This window comes from Athene noctua, chromosome 1 (assembly GCF_965140245.1).
Source record: "Athene noctua chromosome 1, bAthNoc1.hap1.1, whole genome shotgun sequence".
In the NCBI taxonomy this organism is placed as follows: domain Eukaryota; kingdom Metazoa; phylum Chordata; class Aves; order Strigiformes; family Strigidae; genus Athene; species Athene noctua.
The window spans coordinates 111225796-111251560 of NC_134037.1; the positions used below are offsets into that span (position 1 = coordinate 111225796).

Sequence of the window (25765 nt, forward strand, 5' to 3'; positions counted from 1 at the left end):
CATTACAAACCAATGTATTGCAGCAGTGAAGTTTAAGAGACAGAAATGTAAACTGGTGATGCACGTGAACTCTGAAAAACAAAGTTCTGCCTCTGCAGTTTTACCCTCCCACTCCAGCCAGGGAATCAGCCAGGCACATTAATTCTAATGAAGCTTTCAACACAAGAGCATCTTACAAACAGCAGCTTCCAGACGACTGATAGTAGATGTAAGCTCTGCTGGGCAGATGATGCATAACTCGCTCTGATTTTTACCTAAAGCCAAGTATCAAATGCTTAAAATTTACAAAGACACACATGCACCTTTGTGACAGAAAAGGTGGTTTATGGCTGAACTGCCTGTGACAAAGGGAACAGTCCTTTCTGTTGCAGTTTGATGAGCTACAAACAGTTCACAACAAACACAATCAAACACTGAAAAGTATTTAACAGAAAATGTCAGCTTAGATCTGCTCCTGACCAATACTCCTAACAAACCAATTATTCCAAGAAGCTTTTTACACAACGTGTCCATTTATAAATAGCTTAGATCCTGTGCTAATTGTAAATACTCATAATTAAAGCTTACTTCCCCCTCAATCTATGTAAAGAAGAGTTACAGAAGTCATTCAAAATGCTGCCAAAATGCATCTCCTCCATCAGCCTGGCACACTGTTTCTCTACCCTGCGTATTACTGGTAAAGCGTGTAGTGTTTTAGGGTGTTTGAGTAAACTCGACGAGACCGTATGAGTATCTTCCAGCCCTACACTGTGCTGCCTTAGTATGAGTCACCTAACCGGGGTTCAAAAGGCAAAAGAAATGACACGTAATGACATTGTTATGTACCCAGCCAGACACAGGGCCAGGTTATCTGTGGTGGGCACTACACACAGCAGGGAAGAGTCTGTACTCCCAACACCTTAGAACCTTAGCAGACAGAAAAAATGCATCATTCTTACTTCACAAGGAGGGAACTTGCACAGAAGGATTAAGTAATTTGGTAAACTGCTAAGAAACTAAACCAGAGCTGGGGACTAAGCCAAGCAGTAGACTGAGGCCTTATTACAAGGACATCCTTTCTCTTCTAATTTGCCTCTGGTTTTACTCAGATAACTTAATTAGCAGATAAAACACAATCAGTTGAATAGTTCCTTGATTGTTTTGCCAGAAAATAAATTAAATTTCTTCAATTACTATACATAAAAATGAATATAGATTAGTTTCTAGATTTTCACTGAGTTCAGTGAGAGGTTTCAGGTTACCCAGGAAGATCTTACTAAATGGAATCACATTAAGTTTAGGCATTTAACTGATATCACAGCCAATCTGAAATTACTTTAATGGTTTGAGAATAAATGTTGTGGTGAACTTCTTTTTTTAAAGAGTATGTAAAGACTATAACCTGTTGTAGTACATCAGATCACTATAATCACTAAACAGCTACACATAATGTCCTTCCAGTACCAGTTTACAGGCTACCCAACTTCTAATAAGAACAACATCTGGTTAATAAATATCACCACCTAATTCCAAGTGATGAACTAATTCCAAACAAGTATTTTAATACCAAGATTTACAGGATTGGTGCTAATTCTTGAGGATTAGCATCTCTCTATCCTATCTCAACATACAAGAAAATACTCACCAGAATTCACTTTGGAAGTTACGTGACTCACATCTATTTTCTTAGATTTGACCAAAGGTGAAGACCGCATGGAAGAACTTCGTACAGAGGTTTTTTTGAGGTCAGAAGCCTTGCTTATTTTAGAAAGAGGTGCAAAGATACCTGGAGAGAAAATGGTATGTGACAAAAAAAGAACCAGGGGTAGCATTAATGTAAAAATCTTTCTGGCTGCTATCTCTTACATCAATTAATTTATGGGTCTTTTCAGCCACAGTCATAGCTTGTTATGCTGCCAAAGCACTTGTAGGGCAGGAAGGACTAGCTCAAACAAACAGTGAAACCAAAAGGCTTATTGAGCAACTTGAACAGAGTAATGCGGGAAGTCAGTAAAACTATCAAGTAGAATCTCCTTTTTGTCCTAAGGGTAACATTCAGCCTCCACTGTTGCAAAACACAGACATCGTATATCATGAGTGTCCATGAAATATCAATTAAAATACCTCAAGCTGAAAGTTAGAAAACAGCTACAAGCATGAATCTCTTCGAAAGGAAGACAAGTCAGTTAAAGAAACACGGCCATTATTGTTACAACACAAACAAAATGGTTTCAACAATATAGGTGGAAAACCAGGAAAGATGATTATCCCACAGTTTCAAGGAAATAACCGGAAATAACCAGAAATTTTGACTGGTTGGTTGTTTCCGTGGCTTTGCAAATAGCTGCAGCCAAAACAGTCGGAACAGTTAAAAGATTCAATAAAACAAACACAAAGCACTACAAAGAAAAGCAACAGAATTTGTTATGTGTTTTTATTCTCCCTAAAGGTTCCTATCTTCCAAAACTTTTTTTAAAAATCAGGTTTTTAAATAATTTAAGAAAAAAATTAAAGGTTATACCACGTTTCGGTGCACACTTGAAGTACTGGACTTTTCCAACGCTTCCATTGTTCTTTCCTTCTGGTTCATCCAGCTCTATGCCAGCCCACTGGCCACTGGCAAATTCCGTTGTCCCACAAAATCTTAATGTACCAACCTAACACAAAAAGCATCAACACAGAATGACTGTCAAACAAGTATTGTTCATAGATTATAAAGAAGCAGGCAAGTCATCTCCAAGCCTCTGATCACAATGCAGAAATACAAACATAATAGGCTCCCTCCATCACTGACAGTCCTGACTTTCAATGCCAGCCAATGCATCTTCCAAAACACCTTAGTGTCCCTGCGTATGTGTCGTGTTACACAAAAGCAGTGGTTACTGACAGATCTCATAACAGATAAGAATTAGACAGCAAGCACCACTGTACAATACAACTCCAAGTCAGCAAGGTACAGGAGTATATGACCAATGAGAAGTTTGATTACTTTCAGTGTCTTTCACAACAATAGTTCCAGATTCACGCCTAGAAATCTTGCTGAACTGGAGATTCCATGGAAATACCAGATTAAAAAATTCTATAAATATATCTGTGTGTATAAATATATACATGTAAGTATACAGATACATTTCTATATATACATTGCAAAGGTTAAAGGGTAAACTTCAGAGCCTACTTAATTTTTTCTTTGGAAAAGATTCATAAGCCTTTTATTCCCTCCTTATGATTAAGCAAAATTTTAAAAGCCAGCAAATGTTTTAAACATTTTGTTGTTGTTGTTTCAATATATACTATATACCACATATACTCTGAACAGATAAGCATATCAAGAATATCGAGACAGACCAGTCTTGCTGGTGGACCTCAGTCTCCACAAATAGACATTATGAGCTCACACACTTCAGCCAAACGGGGGAGGAGTAACTAACAACGATGCATTTAACATGGATTTAAACTCATTTTTGTATTTGATTTTTCAATAGTTCCCATGCTAAAAACCTTTGATCTTGCAGTTGCTCAGTTTTCATTACCTCATGTGACCTTAATACAATTAGTTCATTTGTTACTATGCCTTCACTCTCTAATCCAGCCCTCAGAGGGTAAACAGACAGAAACCATTTTTGTTCTTTACTATAAAACCTACCAGCTACTCTTTCTTAACGTTCTGTAAAGAAATAAATGTCACCCAGAGCCTGTTCCTCTTTTATACTCTGAAGTTGTCCTTTAAACTTGATTGTTATGGGCAGGTACATCATGCTAGACTCTAATCTAGACTCAGAGTTTTTTGCTACCAAGCCAGAGATCACATTCAGCCAGAGGAGGCTTGGCCAGGCAGCTTCACAGATTCCTCCACTCCCCAGGCACCAGCCAAAGGGCACTTACTGAGCAGACGGGAGACACCAGCAGGCATCTTAAACTGGAGGTTTGAGACGGCAAAACTGAGGCTCCAATTTTGCACAAGCCCGAGGACTTGCGCAAGGAAGGAACAGAGGGCATCTCACACATGAGAATCACAGCAGGAATGGGAGAAAAGAGTTTTCTCCCACTACTGGTTTCCCTGCACTCACATTTCATCAACTGTCCATTCCGATAACATATAAGCTAGCACAGCAGGAGCTGGTGAAGCCAGGGAACCCCAAATCGTGTAGACACGAACACCTGCTTTCGCAGATTCCTACCCTGTAAGACAACTACAACAGGTGCAGTAGGAATCAGGAGAGGAATCCATTTTCTCTCTGGCATCTACTGTGCTTGGCTTTCAAGCTTCATTAAAGCTGGTATGTTGGGAGACTGCAGAAGCAGGAAAGAGAACAGGAAACCCCAAACACACAGAATGTAAAAAAGCTGCTGTTCCAGGGCCCTCATCTCAGCTTCCATATTCTGGAAATGAGAACTGATCCAAGAGGAGGTTAAGGATTTGGCACCATTTTCATCATCCTGCTCTCACTTTTGCCCCACCCTGCACACATTTATGAGTGTCAAGGGAGAGAGGAAGACAAGGCTGACATCAACTTCTCCATTCAGACAAATGGAGAAAGTGGGTGGGGAAACATGTGGGAGTAATGCACAACAGCTCCTCACACACAAAGAAAGGAAGGGAGGAAAGCAGACGTGGAAAAGGAAGACCAAAAAGCACAAGCATATTCCTCCTTCCCACCTGCCATATGACAGCTTTGGCTCCCTTAAAAAAAGCTAGCTGGAAAGCCCTGCTGGCCTTCGGCAGCAGGAAAACTGCTTCTAACAACTTCTTAAAAAACACTGTAATAGCATACTTGAAAAAAAAAATTTAAAAAGTAACCAAATCCAGGAATCTTTATCCATACATGGTAAGCACATTACAGTACAAACAGTGCTATGAGCCATACTTGGAGGAAAGATACACTAATTTCTTCCTTTTCTGCTATAAAGCCTCTATTAACTTGCAGTTACATTATCTCCCCTTGCTTTCACTGTGCAATGGCTTTCTGTAGAAGAAACTTCCATGAACTTCTTACTCTCTTTAAAGAATAAGCAGCTTCCTCTATGTACTTCAGTTAAAATGCCTTCTGCGTAGCTAGCAACTACTTCGCTTTCCCTGACCCAATTTCAAGAACACACCAAATGAAAATACAGAATGGAAGCTGCTCTGTGCTCTCCGTGGAGTTTGCTTCAGAACACTTCAGTTGTGACACTTCCAAATCTGAAGTTATACTAGAAAAATTATTAAAAGTAAAGCTACTCAAACATAAATTGTGCTCACAAATGCCTTCAATGTTCACCAGAAAAATATTTGGACTCTTTAAGAGAGTTCTAGCACTTTTAAATCATTTCAGAGCCCTTCCTATCAAAGCAAATAAAAAGTATGAATACTAGCTGCAATATCGATGTCACAAATGTGTCTAGCAAGGTAGCTTCTTAAAAGCTATTCACATCTGAGCTGGACCACTATTAGCTATATTCTCATACATCCACAGAACCATGTAACAACCCCACTGGCACAGCACTGCTTCAGATATTTTAGCTGCAGTGCACCAGTGAAACTGGGTTACTACAGGCTAAGCAGAATAGAAGCTTTCTTTTACCACCTTCTGGAAACCATCAGGGGTAACCGATGAATGCATACCTGTGACTGAAAGCTGGGCAACTCACAAAGTAACCTGTAAATGTTACCACCGCTTTGATGTGACACCAAAAATGTTAATAACAGCTGAGCCATGCTGATGTGCTATAGGAGACTGTTACAAAATTGGTTACAGACACAAAACGCAGGCCATGCCTGCCAAAACAGCTTTTCACAGTAGGGACTTTCTTTAACAGATAACTGTTCAGCTTATGACTTTCTGAAACCAGATGCTCACTGTCATCCAGAGTTCATACCTTCCAGAAAGTGTTTTAGACCCTCAAATTTGAGATATGTCTCCAAAGGGGTAAACAAATAGTCCCGCAATTATGAGGGTAGTACCAAGTTGCTCATCATACCTTCTGTCCTGCAATAACAACACGATCTCCCAGTTTCAGGCCAAGCGACAAAAGCGTGGCCTTGCCCGTGACATGATCATAGCTTGGAATCATGGCTTTTGAGATGTCACATGAGAGAGGCACGGCATCCAGCAATATCTGCTTTATTTCTTTTGCACTGGCTGCTGCATCTGCCATTTCCAGCGGCATGTCTACTGGATCGGGAACCACATCTGCTGGAATCTGCCCTTTGTCATTCTGCAGAAACATAGCACAGGGTTTAATGTTGTGACGAGATAAGCCTCATTAGGCAACACCATAGTAGTTTATGAAGTTTTTAAGCCTCTTCGTTAGATATTTTTCCTAGAACATAAACAACTATAAAGACATCCACATTTTCAAATAAGGATGCCAACACATCCCTAGATACATAAACTAGCATTTACAGAGGCTCATTTTCAAAAGTGCTAAGTTACAAATATTTTTTATCTGAAGAACACTCAGAACGCATGAAAAACATACCTGTATATATCTGGGTACCTGAACAGATTTAGAAAAGTAAGCAAGAATCCTGGAGTGTAATACCAATATTGTAAAGCTAATACTGCCCAAAGATTTTATCTTTACCCAGTGTATAGTCTACTCCTTAGCGAGGCATATTCCAAATGTAAGATAGAATTTAATTAACATATGTTGCACGTATAGAATACACAAAGCTGATGTCTCGTATAACTGCTTGAATAAGGCTGTTTGGATTTATTTAGATACAGACTATTCCATGAGAGATGAATTAAGGACAAAGTCCTTTCCAAACACTTCCCATTCCCAGAGAGCAGCGCTGGTGATTCCCTGTATGTCCCCTGTGATGCTCGCCCTAGGCCAAAGTTGTTGGTGAGCCAGCTCGCCTGGAGTTAACCTTAAACTCAAGGCCAGTTGGCAAGACAGCAAGTACACTGTTGGGCTGTCAGGCTGTTACAATGGCAAGTTCTGGCCACGCTTCCTTCAGCGAAGGCATTCGTATGGATCTTTGCTTATGTGCCAATTTTCACAAAGTTTTCACAAACTCTCCGGAAACGTAATTATCTCAGTCTTCCAAATTTGTCGCAACTGAGCCCCTGGACTCAGAAATTACCAGAAGCTCAGAGGGAATGATGCAGAGCAAGACTGTATTTGCTTTGTTTCCTTTAAAAAACAGACTAAAAACTCTTAACTTCCCTCAGCCCCCTATCTCCCTGTCTCAGTCCCAGAAAACTGTAATCCTTACTCAAATCCATTTACACTCTGCTGTCCTCATAGGAGCAAACTACACACTGTCTCTGGTCAGAACTTTATTGTGGGATTGAAGAATTAAACACCTACCACTCCTTAAAAATCTACGGTCATTCTCTAAATAAAAGGTCAGCTCCATTGAAGTCGCAGTACCTTAAAAACAGGATACAGCTGGGTTAAAGTTGAGTGGGGAGTTTGTTTTGAGTTTTTAGTCATCACATTAGCGATTGTTTCAGTCAGATCAGTCCCACAATTCAGCCCACCAGGCACCCTGCAGATCTCTGTGTAACACAAGGTAGGGGCAGAGCAGAGGCAAGGCAAAAGCAGGCAGTGGCACAGGATTGCTTTTCTCAAGGGCAGAGCCACCTTTTGCCAGCTCAGAATACTCGTGCAACTACAAAGCCACATTCCCTGTGACAACATGCTCTGAAACTTACAGGTGCCATAGAATGTGAAACATGTACATGCACACTAAAATACTGAGACAAAGAAGAAAAACAGGAATTTTAAAGAGATCCAGATTGAATACTATGAAAAATTGTATAAGCAAAGGTGTTCCAGAACATTTTATACCATCAGTGATACATAAAACAATGACTTTTTAGTACCCTTAAAACAATTATAATTTCTCATTAAAAAAAAAAAGCCCATTAAAAAATCCCACAAAAACCAATCAAAACCCAAGATTTGTGGCTAGACACATCCAGCAGCACAGTAGACTGTAACTCAGGCCTACTATTTGCTTAGCAAGTAGAGCAGTTCATGTTTCTTCATTACCAGTTATTTATGCTAAGACTAACTTTACTGCTAAGCAACACGCTGCATTTCTGGAGGTCAGAGATTGCACTCCTGTATTTCTGAGAAGATCCACCATTGCCATGACAACTGTTGCAAGACACGGAGTAGTATTAACAAATGCAAGTTGAAGCAACAAATAGAAGAGCATCTGGAAAGCTACTTGAACTAATGAACAAACTGCAACACAAAAACGCCAACTTCAACACACAAGCATGACAAAGCATACAGAATCCTCCAGTACGAGTTACAAATAATCTGCCTGAGGCACTATCACTCCATGTAACACGTTTTCAGCTAACCAAAATCCTGGACAGACCGTTCAATTTTTCCAGGTACTTTCTTCACCTTTTGGTGAACCTACAACCTAACTCCTTACCCTAAAGGCAGGATTTGCTCCATGTTCCAGTAAACACTTGACAGCTCCTGTACATAGGTTAAATGCAGCAATATGCAAAGCGGTTCCAAAATCAAAATCACTACAGGTGGCATCCACATCTGCAATTAAACATCACATGTGAGGTACACAAGTCCGTTACATGAACATTTCACCCTGCAGATCCCTTGAGAGGACATTCATTTTTACAGTTTCTGTTAACATGTATACAGAGACACCATTATGTATGGACTAAATGCATAGGAGAAGTAATTCCACGTTAAATATCAACCTTATCTGCATCTGTTTATTCACACCATGAACCAAGCTGGAAGATGAGCATTTACTTTCATTCGGTTTAGAACACTGATGACTTCACTGCAAAATTGTTGCTATTCAGGACGCCCAGTCTACTGTGCTAAGATTAACAAGTCAGTAGCTCCAGGTTTGCATGCAAACTAATGTTTCAGAAATATTCATATTTTATTGCTTCTAGGTGTCAAATGTTAAAATGAGATGCATCTTCAACACTTTTCCTTTGTGAGCAGGTAGTGGGGCAAAAGAAATCTGATGATACCTTTGCTTTACATTGGTTTAATTACTCATGGCCAAGAACCAAGTAAGAGCTAGTGATTTTTATATTTTCTTTGTTTTCAAAGAATTGCACTCTGAAGGGTCTTGCACCGATAGTTTGGAAAATGGAGCACTGCATTTGACTAGAAGAGATTGAGCATAATATATATTTCTGTCAGTTGTTCCCACTATATCTTTCAATCTGCTATGAAGTTATTACTGTTCTAGAAGACTGGAGTTTTAATGTCTATTTAGTCTTTGGCTCCTCTCCTAAACTATGCAAGAGAGGTGTCAATTATATATATATATGACTGCTAATTAGAAATGCCAGCTGATTTAATGTACAAACCAAAAGCCAACAAGTATTAGCAATAATGTTCCAATTTGAAATACTGGTGAGGAACATAAAACTTTCCACCTCAGGGCTGTACAGTCTCCTAGTATTTTCCAGTACCAGTCTCTGTCCCAAAAACCACTAGCCCTTCTCACAGCACGCTAAACAAAATATATCCCAGCTATAGCAACATCTTTATAGTTATATTCAATTAATATTTTGAGGGAAAAAAGAAAAATCAATATATACAGAAGATATCTACATACAGATGTCTCTGCATAGATAATTTTATATGTACTACTAAAGACTGACTCTGAATTGTATCAAGATCAAAGATAACAAATTTGGGGTCAAATTTTAAGTTTTACAGTTGCAGTAGTAAGAATACAAACAGCTTTTTTAGATTTAATTTGCACATGCCTTCGCATAACAACAGCTACATATGCAGATGTATCTTTTATATATCCATTGTCAAAACATCATTACCAGTTTAAAACTCAGTAGCAGTTGTGTACTTGTATACAACCACTGAAACTTCTGTGTTTAGAAAGGCTATCAAGTATTTTCTGCACACATAGGAACTCATTTGCACAAGTACTGATCAGTAATGTCAGCTGCTGAGCCACCAACAGTTGCATGTACTCCTATTTTAAAAAGTAACTGAAAAGTTGATTTTTTTACTTAATTAGACCAGTGTGGCTTCCTCAGATTGGCAAGCTTCATGCTCGGAATTTTTAAACACTGTTTTCTTGCAGCTATACTCTAGGTCTAAGTTGGCATAGTACAGGTGACAAATAGAAACCCATATATACCAAACATTACCCAGTAACCACCCCCAAACTATCTCGGGGAAATTACTATGCAGCAACGGTCTGCCATTACCAACCCATGCAGGCTACATTCATCGTCTAATGGCAGCACACAACATTTCTAATTCTTAAGCCTTTAATAATTTTTCTGTTTAAAACCTCTCAAAATCTAAGAACAAACTAGATCTCTGTTCTAACAATTGAGGCGTAAATCTCTATAAAGAATTTATCTACAGAGTGTCAAACAGTTTAGCAGTAAATCAAAAGGAAACATCTGTGGTACTGGCTCTTCACAATGGGTGTCTCAGTATACCACTGTCTTGAAAAGTTATTTATACATTAACAACCCCTTTTTCTCTCATTCAGTACAGATCCATCTGAGGCATATCTGCCTTCTACGTCCATTCTCCTCTCTTCTCTGGGAACTGCCTGATCAAGTATGGAGCTAAGATTATTCTTTCTATTCATTCAGACCATCCATTGTTTTCATGTCACAGGACAAATGTTATACATTTTCTGAGATTACAAACATCATCTGCTTATCCAAGAGTTGCCAGCTGCCAAGGCATTTAACCAGAGTGGTTTCCTTGGAAATCTGAGCAAATTCCCACCCCTTCTGTAGGCACTGCACAGGAAGAGATGAAAACACCAAATGCAAAGGAGATCTGAAAGAAGACCTCATCTGCCGATGCCAGTTATGGAGATAGGACTATTGAAATGAGACATGGACTTAACTACTGTGCAGTCTTATTTTGTCTTTCGTTACCATCCTACACCTGTAACCTCTTAAGCACGCCATACCAATAACAGCTCTGTTGAACAATTACCTCCATGATACTCAAGACATGACCAGCAAGCCTTGTGTACTCCAAAAACCGATCAGCTCTGCAGAATTTTGAGACAGTCTTTTAGTTACAACTAGCTAAAAAAGTGTATTAATCGTTTTTCAAAATGGCACAATCAGGATGATATTCAGTACAACAAATGAACATTTGTACAATTCTAGCATCAAAATTGCTTCGTGGTTTTGATTCCCTGACCAAATTAGGAACAAATGGTTCTGGTTCAGAACCATTTTGGTCTTTCCATTTGCATTAGTATAAACAGGGCTCCAAATACCAATCCAGCAATTATTGTCATTCCAAAAGCTATTAGCTATTTATGTCAAACACTAAAGTCAGACTGTTCCTTACACATGACTTTCCAGATAGCCGACAAGTGGGAAAAAGAAGCACGCCAAAGTTGCTTCAGTCACTGGTTTGCCACATGCTGTTGCCAAATTCCCGGTTCTCCTCTACCCTTCTCCCAACATTTCAAACATAATTCTTAATGTTTAAAGAGTCTTGAAAATTCTAAGAATTCACCAGAATAGTTACATCTTTGGTTTTCTGCATATGTTCTCTTAGTCCTTAACAACTTAGAATTAACCTGTTTGCCTTCTGTTCTATTTGATACTTCTCTACCACCTTGTACAAAGCTCAAGTTTAAAAACCAGCAATGGAATCAGCACAGTAAACAAAAAAAATAGGGTAAGAGGAAAAATGAACCAATGAGGCTGACTAGAAGAATAAGAAGTTAGAAACTATTTCTGTATAATGGATAAACAAACTCCACACTTACTCTACACACCAACCTAGGGTCAGAGTAACAAAATACGGACAACTACATGAAACAAGAATAACAATGCCTACCTTTTGGCTTTGCGTTTTTCAAAATAACACTAATCAGTTCTGGAACATCAAAGTAGGCAGCATAATGCAAGGCATTCATATTTGTCCAACGGCTGCGTAAACTGCTATCAGCACCCAGATCAATAAGCTGCGTTGCAAATTTTACAGCGGTTTCAACATCACCTGCAAGGTACATTTTGTAAAATACGCATTAGAGATTTCTTTGACCTCAAATACCATGCCCACGCTTATGTGTAACACATAATGTACGTTAAACCCTTAAAGCTCATAGCAGAACAATTACTATACCTTGCTTTTGAGGATTAGGATGCAGAAATCCTTGCCTTCTATCATAAAGGGCTGAAATCTCTACTGTAGTATATAATAACACTACCTGTTTATCCCTAATGTAAATAATGTGCCACCATGAACACCAGGGATTGTAGTATCTGACAGAAGAAATAAAACTATATGCCACAATGCTGAAGTTTATGTTAAAAGATCTGCCAACACCAGAAAAAAGCTAACCTATGCCAGACCACACTCAGAAACTTGGTTCAAACTCAGAGAACTGGGTTCGGGTCAACAAAAACATACCACAATACAGAAAAGCTAGCAGGGATGTTCAAACAGAGTTAAATATGCTCTTATTTCCAGTATTTATCATCACAGTAATGCAAACAAAAGATGATTGTTTTCACCCTGATCATGTCAGGAGAAAGAAAAAAACCCCAAAGAACAGCCAGTCACCTAGATGTTCTAGTTTCACTCATATAAGAAAACTGTTGGTAGCTTAGTTCACAGTTTGCACCTCAGTGTGAAAAAGCCTTTGCTACGTTAAACTGGTACTACTCCTTGCCACATCTGTACCACTAACTCAATCCCAACTGCTGCAGGTTTGTATCTTCCTTTCCAATGGCCACAAGGAGAGCCAAAACCAAGCACTAACCAAGCACTGCAAGGAAAAATTCTGTAATAGTCAGCGGGATTAGCTGCCTGTTAGGTCAGCTAAAAAATTAGGTTTTTACATCTCTGACGACGTTTCTTTACTCACCAATACCGTGGGCCCCTGATTTGCAAGTGTAATGCAAGAGAGTCATGTCAGTCAGTCCATCTCTGTCATTCACATTGCAACCCCTTTTAATGATCTGAGACACAAATGGGAAACAAGCACATTTTAGCTCAGGCATCTCTCTGACATCAGTATTATTTAGTAACTTATTTCAGATATATTGTCTCCTGCATGCATTTCAATGGCTAATAACAAAGAAGCCTGCCAGAATAGACTGTAACTGCAGAACTGAGCAACAGGCACAAACGCAATAAATAGTATTAGATATCATTAACATTCATTGTCTACAGAATTTAATGCTTCTTTATATTATTACTTCTAACATACATTTCACAGGCTGAAAAGTTAACTGCTTAACTGAACAACAGGAAAAATGACTTTATGAAGTCCCGCCCTTGTTCTCTGATCTCTCAACAATCTTCCCCCCAAAAAAGCCCCCAGTCATACTATGGTAGGAAAAATCTTTACTATACTCCCCCACCTGTCTAGAAAAGCCTGCAATCCAGAAGAAGAAAAATAAGAGAGTAGGGTGGAATTACTAGAAACTGGGTGTCTTCTGAAAGCAGCCTACTGCAGGCTGCCAAGAGATTTCAGTTCCTAACTCATTCTGTGCCTTGGAATCACTGCCCTTAAGGTCAGACTTCACTGTAACTTTATAGACTGGAGTTTAGAGTTACTGCTAAGCAGGAAACTGAAACACCAAGGTGAAGGGGCTCTAAACAACTGCTTTGAGAAGAAACATGATTTCTACCATCTATCCAAATGTACTGAATTTTTAATCCATCATCTTTCTCTTTCCAAATGAAAGCTGACACGTGGAATACAAGGCACTGATCAGTAACTCCTTGTTCAAAGGCAGAAACTCTATCTGTGTTTATGATTAGTTCTGCTTCTGAAGGATCTGGTTTTATGCATTGTCAACATAGTATTTCTTTAACACTAAGAGCTTTCAAGGATCTTCATTTATACCTCACCTCATTCCCAATAATATCAATATTTTGCTGGACCTGTGGAACCCACTGCCTTAAGATAGCAAACAATTCAGAAACTGATGTTTCAGGGTTGAAAAGTATCTCTTGGCATGCTGCATCATTGGGATCGAAGAAGGAAAACTCTGTTAAAAAAAAAAAAAGGAATCGTTAAGTACAACTGTAAGTTTTAACATACATCTAGCTTGTCGGAGCCAGAGGCAAAGAACAGCAGAGAGTCACTTCACTACTAATCACACAGAACGTTGAATTAATTTAGAGAATTTTCTTTCATATCTGGTCTATTTTTCCTTTAATACTAAGGTCTTGCTTATATTTCTGAAAAAGCTTTGAATCAGCAGCCAATGGTACTGCAAGACTGATTTTAAGTTTAGGCAAGGGCTAACAGAGATGCGCAGCCAAAGACTGCTGATTCTAAGCTGTTCCCAAGCACAGACAAGTCTCTGGAGCTCTCAGTGATTAAATGTGTACATGATTTCTCCATATGCTACAAAACATGTCTTTTCTTTCTTCTTCCACCACAATTTACATAAAACATACCCAAATATAAACACATGAACAAATTAGGAAGGCAGTCTATGGCTCCATGATTTTCAGATATTTCATGAATGTAGCAGTCCCAGCTGGTGGCAGCTACAGGTAACACACATCTTTAAAAATTAAACCACCAAACCAAGATCAGAAAAAACATCTATTTTTAAAATGTAAGCCTCATTTTGCTTCAGGCAACCCAAAGTAGAGGTGTAAAAAACACCTTATCATTAAAGTATGATATTTCATCTTACTTACAGGTGTATGCGTGTGCATGTATAGACACATACTGTATTTTACATTTGTGAAATTTCTTCCAGCTCTAGAAAACTATATGCCAGAATCTGGAGAGCAATGGCTATTTGAAGAGGGAATGGAAGCAGAACCTACTGTCACCAGCAAATGACTGAATCATGGAAATCACTGAACTTTTACCCCCGCTGCAGCTACCCGGGAGTTGCCTTTTAAAAAGGTTTCAAATAAACGTACAATGTCAGCTTCCATCAATCGCAGAGACAAGGCTCTCAGAACAGACATACAGCTTAAGTAAAATAGAGCATCGGCCATCTGGGTGTATGACACGGTACAAACCACCTCTGGATGAATCAGCATAACCTTTCCTCAAAAAGAAAACAACCATCAGAACAGGTGATGATCAGCTGCAGGGTTTGTAAACCAAAGAAATGTTACAGAAAATCTGTTTAAAACAGAAAGTTCCATGAAAGGATGACAAGGGCATCTAAATGCTTTACAACATGACTTTGTCACCTCTGTCTTTCCCATGCAATGATTACAGTGCTCAACTGTATTAAGGAAAAATAAATGCACTTAATGTAAGGACCAAGAATCTTTGTCTGTTGTGGTTTAACCTTCTTTACCCAGATTCAGTAACATCACTGTTACACAGCTGACAGCCATCTCCTATAAAAGGAATTTCTTTTATTAAATGAGTAGGCATAGACTGTGTAGGACAGATAGTAGTGACACTGTAGTGTTATGAGAAGATATCACAACACAACAAAGTTTAAAGAAGGATGAATAGAAAATTTTCTAAGGGATAAGAAGGCAGAATGGAATAAATCATGACAGTACTTAGAGTAGAATAGGACAGACATGAGAACAGGACTAAACCATATGAAGACACATGTTCATGTACTAAAATTTATCGTATGGAACTGTTCAATTTCCAACCTGAGCTAACTCACCAATGGCTCTCAAGAATGCTGAGGCTGTCCAAACAGAACATGACATGTATTTATTTTTCCTGAATACAGTTGATTGCTGTAATCAATGCATGGGAAAAACAGAGGTGGAGGCAATAATTTTTAAGGTATGTGGATGCTATTAACTTCTGCAATATTCAAAGGCATTAGAACTGTAGCTATCTGTGAAGATCCTTACCTACAGTGACATTTAATATATTATATATCCTGTTTAAGAATTATTGTAATTTATACATGTAAAAACAGTTCAACAGTATTTTGAAAGCTGATAAGCAATACTTGCTACAATTTCTAAAACTCATTTCACAGTCCACAAACATCCACACTTTCGATAGAAACATCCCCTTACAGTCTATTGTTTACATACTGAAAGCACGAGCAAAATGTGTAACTCCAGAGTTTTTTAAATGTCATGTAGATGCTTAACTACATTCAATTACTGCAATTTCACATCTTAACACAAATATCTGACCACAGACAGAGAAGAAACAGTAAGAAGAAAGAGACATTATAATTTAAAATGTATGCCATAAGAAAAACAGAAAAAACATGGGTCTTCATCATTCATTTCCTTTAAAAAATAATAAGAGATTTCCTTTAAGAAGCAGTAAACTTTTTCTGAAGAAAAGGAATAAATTAAGACTAGCTAGCTTTTCTTAAATTTCAGAATTATTCTTCGCCGGTCACAAATTAATTTTCTATTAAAAGTACATACCACAGTCTGAAGGCATTGGTGCTGCAGCAACAGAGAAAGTAACAGGTGCGTCAGAGTTTGGGAATAAGAACCGTTCTCTTTCAATGAGGGAATCTCCTTCTAAGGAAGGTTCTGGGAGATCCTCTATGGTCATCTTCTAGAAAGCCACTTTAGGAGGAAAAAAATTAATCATTAACCTCACTAGAAATACTCTGGATTAGTTCTATCATGAGATGTAATGTACAATGAGACTAAAATCTTTCCTTTTTGCAAACATAAACTATTACTACCGTTACATTCTTACAAACTAATAAAGGTCATTAGCAAAAGCTAGTAGAGTACACTGTCAAGGAGAGCCAACTTTTAATTTTCACTTCATCACTAAACTTGCATGTTTTTAATGGAAAACAGAATTATTTCTTCCCATTTTTCCCCTTAAGCAGTAATGAAAATAATAATGCTATAATTAGCAACCACAGTTATGATGAATGGATTAGTGTGTTTTATAGATTTATGAAAATGTGAAGCATCAAGTACCTGTCTGCATGCATATTCCATTCCTTCACCATGAACAAGAATGTGCTACCAGCTATCACCTTCTCCTCTTTTGAAATTCTCAGCAATTTAATCTTCCCACATGAAGCTGCAGACAATTCATCACCAAGTGAATCAGTCCTGGACTCATGATTCCATACCAGCTCCTTTCCCAGCTTCTCCCCTCCATGTTTTAAAATAGCATACTTACCACAGTGTTGTAACCTCCACCCTGGTGTTGTTTCAGGCAACTTTTCAGGCCTTAGAGCAACCTAGGAGAGAGAAGAGCGAGAGGCTGTACAGAGTTACAGTGACATGTTCTAACAACCAAGCCAAGTTACATTCTGGTTACGGTTCACAGACTAAGATCAGAGGAGAGCTGGCTACCCCACGTTAGACACCTACTTGGGCAAACTCAGTAACAAGTAACGAAAAACATTATTCTTAATAGCAACAGGCATTACTCCACTATTGGAGACGAAAATCTCACAGTTGGAAAAGTAAAATTCTGCATCTTGAATTTTCATGGTTAAATAGTGAGGGTAAAAGCAGCAGCACTTCTACTAAACAATGTAAATTTTTATTCTGAAGATTGTTATGCAGTGCTCTTTACTCAGGAATTTGTTTAGCCACTTTGCTTAACAGAAAGAATTTGTGGAGCTTTAAGGCATGTTTGTTTTTATTATAGATAATCTATACACACGAGTAAACAGGAAAAATAAAAAACTAGTCTGGTTTTGAGACTTATTTTGGGTTTTGTATCTTACACACAACAAGCTATGTGACTATATTTATTCTGATACTTCCCCAAATATATTTGCCACAGTATTTGGGAACCTCACATTATCTACATTCTAATATAAAATGCACTTTATCAGTGGATTACAGACGCTGATCTTGAAATAAATAAATTAAAACCTCCTCTTCTTGCACACTACGCACAATTCACCCTGTCCTTAACTTGGAAAAGAGGTCCACATGAAAAATGCCCATTTTTCTCCAACTAGTTTATTTCCTCAGTCTTATGCAGCTGTACAAATAAATGCATGTGCTGGCACAAAGGGAAGATCAAGAAGGAAGCCACCGGGAAGAGCACTATTTCTTCCCACAGCATTATCAAATTGCATTGGCTTAAGCATTCATAGATTCAACGAGGCCAAAAATATCGCTAATTACTTTAATTATTCATCCAGTAAAGAAAAGCTAGAGTTTACATTTTGAATGGCTTTATAGACATCATAAAACATGACAGCAACGGCTTTCTTGTATGAGGGACTTGAAAGTCTCTTAAGCTGTAAGTCATTAATTAAACCTCTTTTGTAGGGCAACAGTAAAATAAGTTTGCTACCATCTGATAATTTTTCAGAGGCTATGTAAAAACAAAATGAAGCTTTGTAAAACACAAAAATCCACAAGAGTTTTTCCACAGGTAGCACATCAGACGCTCTCATGAAATGCACGCACAAAGGAACAATATGCATGAGTATATAAGAGAAAATAGCTGAACCTGTTAAGTTAGAAAAAGACAGAAAAGGAATTACAAGCGTTTTGCACAGTGCTGCCAGTACAACACTTAGGAAATGAAATAAAGTGAAAAGTAGCCAGACCTGATTGAGCAGGTGGTTAACAGGAAGAGGTGAGATTTGCAAAGGAGGATTACAAAAGTTGCTGAAACTAGAAATCAACAGAGACATTTGAAAATTATTACAAAAAAGACTGTTTACTGCACACAGAAAAGCAGACCGAACAGAACAGAATCTGTGCATTTGCAAGTATCCAGGGCATCTTGCACTCTGATGGGCCAGAGGGCAGAATACAATCTGTCACACGAGTGACAAGAATTCAGCCCACAAACTACCAAAGCAAAGCAGGCAGGGAAACAACCCGTGGTGTTGGGTAGGTGACATGAAGACCCAAGTGCTACAACATACGTGTCGACCCAAATCCGTAAAGAATGGCTCCACACGTTTAGATTAGTGCCAGCACCCCCTGACCAAAGCATGCACAGCCTTACACCATGGGATTTTAATTTGGATCTAGAAATATATTAGCATGTCATGACACAGTACCAAACCATGCAATGTCAAGGCAACAACATGTTCTGCATCCGTGACTACCTCCAGAGACTGCTAGCTCAGGTGTAAGCACATCACAGCCAGTTAACATCACACACGCATATCTGGAAAGGCAAAAGGAAAGCAAAAGGTTGAAAAATGTTTCAAAGAAAGGGAAAAGAGACAAACAGACGTTGTCCTTGTAACAACCTCTGTTCTGAGCAAAAACACAACTGCCTGGGGTATTAATAATATCCAAGACATACAGACTCAGGTGAAATGGAATGAAAGGTCTTCCAGAAGAGCAATGATTTCCCTACATTAGTAAGACAAATTCAGACAGACAGAAAGAAACAGTTAGAGAAATCCAATGAAAGGACAGAATTTTCCTGTTCACAGCACTGCCAAACTACCTTTAAGTGTAGTTTATCACAGCAGAGAGTATCATACTATTTGCCAGCCATACATGCAGTTCTTCTAACTGAATTAAGAATAAAATATAAGTATCATTGAGAAAAAACAAATAAGAAAACTTGAAGGAGTCATGAGACGCACACACATTTATGTTGACAAGACTGAAAACTAACTACAGGTTTCCTGATACCCACACGTTACGAAGAAGTACATGGTACCTCTGCATAAAAAAAAAAGTTGTATAATACCGGATCCAACTTTTTCACCTACTCCAGATTTTGTGAATTGCAATTTGCGTTAAACCACTAAGTTTTCCTGCAAGTGGTATAAAAAATCCTTGCAAACGCACAATCACTTTAAGCGATGAAAAACAATTGCGCTAGGACTTTGATAAGAGAACATGTCACAGATGTGATGCTATTTTTGACAGCAGCCACATATAATGGATTACCTATTATGTAACATATATATTGAAGCAGAAAAATTTTCAGACAAGACGACTCTTGCGCGTACACTATCTGCTTGCTCCATAAAACGTACAGCACGAATGGCGGACATGTTACGTGTGTCTATAGGTACACTCAAGACTGGTTTTTCTGCTGGTGTGCGGGGGCCCTCTTGCAACACGGCACTTTGTTTTGAGAAGCTGCAAGTTTAAGAGAGTTCAGGTTTCGAGCTGTCCCGGCCGGCTCTGCTCGTTCAAAGCTTCCCACGCCACCTCCCCCAGCAGAAAAGCAGGTACCGCTCGGATCACGGGCTCGGCGAAGCCCCGGGGAGCCGGGGGGGTCCCAGCCGCCGCCTCAGCGGGCAGGGGCAGGCGGCAACACCTCCCCAAGCCGCGAGGCCGCCGCGCCTCCCCTCCCCGCAGGCTGCTCCCGCCTTGCCGCCCTGCCCCGCACAGCCCCGGCCCGCCGGGCGGCCCCGCGGCCCCGTGAGGCGCTGTGCGCCCGCCGCTGGCGCGGGGCGGGGGAAACCGCTGCGCCGCGCACCTGGGCCAGGACCGGGCGCTGCCCGCCCGCTGCGGCGGCGGCGGCCCCCGCGCCGCCACCCCGCACAGAAGGAGGGCGGGAGGGCCGCGGGAGGCCACCGGCCCGCGTCCCACTGCCCCGCGGGATGTGCGGGGAGGCGGCCGCCCCCCCGCCTCCGAGCCCTACCTGCTGTCCGCGGCGAGGGGCGCGGCCGGGCGCTGCCGGGGCCTCCCGCCCGCCGCCGAGGAGCCGAGCGAGGCCCCGGCCCGGCGCCCGCCCCGCGCCGCCCCTCGCCCCGCCCCTCGCCCCGCCCCTCGCCCCGCCCCTCGCCCCGCCCCGCGCTGCCCGCGGGCGCCGCCCGGGCGGGGCGGGGCCTGGCGGGCCGATCCCGGCGTTTCGGGAGCGGCCGCAGCCCTGGCGGGGGGCGGGGGCGTCAGGGGCGGTACCGCGGGGCGCGGCCTCCCGGCGCTGCGGGCGCGGCCGCGCGTTCCGAGGAGGCGGCGGGCGGGCAGCGCCGCATCGGCCGCGGGAGACGTTGCTGAGCGCGCTCGCCCCCGCCTGCCCCAGCCGGCGGCCGCGGCCGCCGGGGGGCCCGGGGTGGCTGCAGGCCCGCGCTCGGCCCGGGGCGGGACGGGCCTGGGACAGCGGGTCTGCCGGCCTCACCCGCTGCCCCGCGGCCCCGGCCCGGCGGCGGGGACGGCCCTGACCCGCGCTCGGAAACAAAGCCGAGGGGAAGGAGAAGGTCAGCGACCGGCAGGGCAGGCAGCTCCGCTCTGGGGAGGGGCAGGGGAGGCATCCCGGTGCTCCGCGCAGCCCCCGGGAGGAATGGGGCGCGGGAGTACGGCCGGGAGGAAAGATGGGGAGCAGGGAGAAGCGGCGGCACGGAGTTTGGTAACCCAGGGTTGCAGGGCCGAGCACTCGCGAGTGCTTGAGGCCAGGCAATGGTTCTGCGCTGCCGGCTGCCTGAAGGGACTGGCTTCAGGTCACACAGAATCAATCACTGGCAGGTGCGAGCACAGAACTCGGAAACCTGGACTTGCCAGTTATTTTAGTAACCAGTGGGAGGAACAACAGTAGCAGCTTCCAAGGAGGCTTTCCAGGGGGTGCTTATCCAGTGCTGCAAACCTGCTAAGGATCTAAATCCGAAGACTGATCATCTCTAAGAAACCCATACCGCTGCGGTAAACCCATATTCCTACGCCTTGAGCCCAGGCCACTTGAGGGGAATTTGACCTGGATAAAAACTCAGACAAGTCCTGGTACAGTTTTATGCTCCATGTGCATCACTATTAAGTAGATAGAACTGATGTTCATAATCAGGTTTTTGTTGTTGTTTTTCCATTAATTAGGGGGAGGGGAGGGAGGAGGAATAATGGGAATGACAAGTGGAAAATCTCAAGTAAAGTACTGGAAGAGTCAAGAGCTGCAAGTGCTTTTGGATCCCAGAGACTTGAAAACTGAAAGTGGAACATGGAGTTGCAGCTGTGGTAGTAAACATGCTACCAGATGGCTAGAGAAGAGCTAAGATATTTCCTCCATTTCTCAGAAATGTTCCACACTTCAGAAAAGGCAAAGAAATAAAAATCCAGGAGAATGCAGGCCTGCTATTTTCACCTCTAGGGTACTTTAGAAAAAGTGTCTGAAGGATAACCAAAGACATGGGTGTAAGCGAGATCAAATGTGAGCTTAGGATTGGCAGTTGATGTCTGCCTTTTTTGAGATCCTTGACGTTCTGGGCAAAGGAATGTCTTATGGCTGATACTGAATAATGGGCTTTAGTGAAGTGCCTGAAATGGAAATTATTAGCAAGTCTGCAGAAAACTAGAATTTAGGAGAACTTTGGTGGAGGTAAAGCGCAAGTACAGGGGGGAATAGTGTTGAGTTGAATGGAAAGTACTGGGCTGAGAGAGGTTACCAATGACATCCTGGGGTATTACTCTTAAAAGTAATCTTTGTTTCATATTTTCCTTTAATGATTTTGACAGAAAACCCAGCAAACTGATGAGAAAAATAAAATATAAAAGAATTACTGTTTGAAGGAATGAACTAATAAGATTGATGTACGGGGTCACCATATAGAAGTGACCAAGAAAGAGAAAATGCCATTGGAGCCAACAGTTACACAATGAGCATCACTACTTATACAACGCAATGGCATAAAAAGACAACACTTATCTTAGGATGTGTAACTGGAGGGTTGTGGCAGGACAGTGTTCAGGCCAGCAAATTCTGCCATCTCCTTGGGAAATTGCACGTAGTTCTGACCACTCTTTTTCAGTGAGAGGCAGCTAGCCTAGCATGTCCAGAGATGATCTGCCAGCACAGCCAAGGAAAAGAACAGTCTATGTTAGGAGGTTACCAGAGCATGGCTCGTTTCATGCAGCAGAATGAAAGCTGAGACAGGGGGTACAGTTGTCATCTACCATAAACCATGGAAAACGGTGTGTGAATTCAAAGGTAATGTTAAATACAAGGATAAAAATGCGTGCATATTTTTGTGCTAGAGAATCAAAACAGGCACCTAACAAAGCATCTCAGGTTCTATAACATCCTTCTGATTGGAGCAGTAAAGGCAAAAACCCAAACATTTTAACTCAGACTGAATCCTGTGACTTAGTGCTGCAACCGCAAAGGAGACTGGACACTGCTGCGTGAAAAAAGCCCTGCCTGTCCTGACTTCCATCCCTGGGCCCTGCAGTGGAAATTAAAAAAGAAAAAAAAATAAAAATCTGTAAACCCCATTCTGTACCTTTTCATAATATCTTTTTCAGCCACTCCTACGTGCCAGGATATGAGTCTAAATAAAAGTCTGTTCAGCCTATCCTGTCTGAGTCATTCAGTGCTGCCATGGGCAGCAAAGTTGCTGAGCACCTGGACAGCTCAAAACAATGGGCTGCAGCAGCTCTGAGCACCTCAAGAGGAAGATGGGGAAGCAATGCTTGTGAGCAACAAGCCTGTTTTAACTAAAATATTATTTCATTTCTCGTTCCTCCTTTGGGCAGAAATAGGGCATTACTAACCAGTTCCGCCTTCTTCACAGATTTATACGTCAGAGGAAAGGGATCATTGAAATGGCTTTGGAAGACACTGCCACTTCAAGCAGAGCCACTCTAGAGCAAGGATTGGGGCAGCAGAGAGGTTCTCAAAGTGAGCACGCTTACGTACCACTTTCAGTGTGGCTTTGGGACAGCAAGCATGTTCAAAAGACAATGGTACTCCAGTAGCTACCCTCAGAGCTGAGTGTGAAACAAGGAAGCTGTGTATCAGGTTTCTCTCCTGCAAAAAAGGCTACTGGTGATTGTCAGTCTTTCCAGCCCTGCCCATTCTTTCCCAAGGGACACGCCACTCTTCCCTCCAAGCCTCAGCCCACGCCTCGCCATATAAATTGCCCTTTCCAGTTTCTGCTAGGTGTGCCAACTCCCAGCTCCTCAGATCACATCCACCGCTTCTGGATCCACAGCCTTGAGCCTAGCACTTCATCAGGAGCCACTCAGCTCCTCTCTCATTAGTGCCTAGGCAGCAAAAGGACACCATCCTCTCTCCAGATAAATGTCTGCTCCACACACACGCTTGTCAAGACTCACACCAGGATGGCTGCCCCAGCACACCACGCTGACAGGCAGCAGCTGCCATGCTCCCAGACACATGTGGGCTTGATGTGGTTTCACACAGCTATCAGTGGACACACTGTGCTTTTGGACGCTCTGCCAGAGGAAGCCAGGAGGAATGCTGCATCTAGCTCATTTTTCAGGGAAACCCTCAGATTCTTTAGGTGAGGGAACCCACTGAGCACTGGAAAAGGCATGAGGCTAAATAGCTGCACTCGCTTCTATAGATTCTTCACCGTTGAAACAAGCAGTGAATGTATTAGTTATAACAGATAGCAAGCTTTGGAATATCCATGGTTTTCTCAGCAAAGAGAAACTATGACTAAGTGACCAGAATACATATTCCAAAAATAATAGACAAATGTAAATATATCTCACAAAAGTACTGCTGACCTGAGGTGGTCATACAGATTTCCTTGACTCCTTTGAGTCATCTGAGCATACCAACAGCCCTGTGCAGGCAAACCCCCCAAACTGACTTTCTTTAATTTCCTACTTATATTTCTTTATATAAAATACTTTATAAAGTATTTTTTCTGAAGCAGAAAAAAAACATTTCCTACCTGTTTTCAATAACTGTTTTTTTCTTGTCCTGCTGTTGTTTGTAAAAAAAAGGCTCTGTTTTTGCCAAACAGGATTTGGAAAGCATTGAGTTCATATTTATTCTCATGCAATCAGTCTGAAACAATTTACTCAGAAAAAAAGAGAAGGCGTGGGTTGAGCTTCAGATAGCCAGTTCTGAAAAGCGTATCCTTGACCCAGAATCAAGATTAATTTTACCTTTTGCTTGCACCATCACCCCTAATAAAGGCTCTGTATAGACTCACTGGTTTCATTTAATTCTTTGCAACTAGATTTCCTTCAAACCGTGATATTCCTATTCCTTACCATTGCCAACAGGTTTCCACAGGGGAAACAAGATGAAGCTCTGTAAGTATTTCTGTTAGCAGTTACAGAAAGGAGAGAGTCTACTTCATCTCCGAGAAGAGTGTCAGCTTTGCAGGAGAAGCTGAAACAAAAAGCAGCATTTTCTTATTTATTTAGTGATATCTAGGCCAACAATATGAACAACTCCCTGGTTCGATTCAATTTGCTGATACAAAAGAAGAAAAAGCAAGATTCTTTCAGAGTAAAATAGTTCTTTAAACTCAGGCTCTGTGCAACTCCCCAGTGAGCAGAAATTCAGTTTCCCCAGAAGCCATCCACAAATACAAATCTTAAATTTTTAAGACGTGCTATGAGCATTTATGCGCATTCCCCTTTTAAAGCCCACAGCCTCTCAAAAGCAGTCCCTCATTATCATTTTTCCTTGATTACATAATTTTAAAGCTTCTGTTACTAGTTTCACACTGAAATATCTTAACAGTTTTTAACCAACTGACTCTTCCTCCATAAAAGGCCCTAAAATCCATCCCATAGTTAGAGCACTGGTAACACTTCTGGGGTCTGAGTGCCATATATGTCCGTCCAGGTTCAGGCCTTATTCTTGCCTTTTGTAGGGCACTTGTGGTGGAAGTGGCACTATTAGTCCTTGGTTTTAATCATCTGTTGCACCAACTATATCTGACAGGGTTTGAACATTTAAGTTCTTCCCTTGAGGAGTGCTACATGACCCAGCAGCTCCCTCAACGTGAGAATACTCCTAATTTTAACAATAGGAAGAAAGCCTATGAAAGGAAAAGCAAAGGCAATTTACACTCAGTCCACATGCAAGGGAAAGCCTCCTTTAATCTTTAATTATCTTATTTTTGTTGCTTTCCAAAGGTCTGTTCCTCAAACACAGTTTTGTGTTCATCTGGGGTACTTGTAAAATTGCTCATCAGCGAGTATGCAGGTAACAACACTTGGGCATCTACTTGGACATGACCAACTGTTTCCTTTCCAACTTGTGTTCTGCAAACAGTAGCGCCTTAAACCAAAATACATTACTATA

At 41.3% G+C, this 25765-nt stretch overlaps 1 protein-coding gene across 8 annotated transcripts in view; it reads right to left on the reverse strand.

The window, feature by feature from the left end:
- CLIP4 (CAP-Gly domain containing linker protein family member 4) overlaps window positions 1-20520 on the reverse strand; it is a 33095-nt gene extending 12575 nt beyond the window's left edge. Inside the window, exons 1-12 of one of the 8 annotated variants that reach the window (XM_074897353.1) lie at window positions 20411-20520; window positions 18906-18967; window positions 18396-18462; window positions 17000-17060; window positions 16276-16422; window positions 13792-13931; window positions 12800-12893; window positions 11767-11928; window positions 8363-8481; window positions 5941-6177; window positions 2501-2636; window positions 1625-1765 (exon numbers count right to left, since the gene is read on the reverse strand). In XM_074897353.1, coding sequence (XP_074753454.1) covers window positions 1625-1765; window positions 2501-2636; window positions 5941-6177; window positions 8363-8481; window positions 11767-11928; window positions 12800-12893; window positions 13792-13931; window positions 16276-16408 — 1162 coding nt within the window. In that variant the 5' untranslated portion in view covers window positions 16409-16422; window positions 17000-17060; window positions 18396-18462; window positions 18906-18967; window positions 20411-20520. Of the gene's footprint in view, window positions 1-1624; window positions 1766-2500; window positions 2637-5940; window positions 6178-8362; window positions 8482-11766; window positions 11929-12799; window positions 12894-13791; window positions 13932-16275; window positions 16423-16999; window positions 17061-18395; window positions 18463-18857; window positions 18968-19707; window positions 19903-20410 lie in introns of those variants that run through there. The other 7 variants (XM_074897350.1, XM_074897348.1, XM_074897347.1 and 4 more) reach the window with 7 other exon arrangements.
- Between the last annotated feature and the right edge of the window lie 5245 nt (window positions 20521-25765).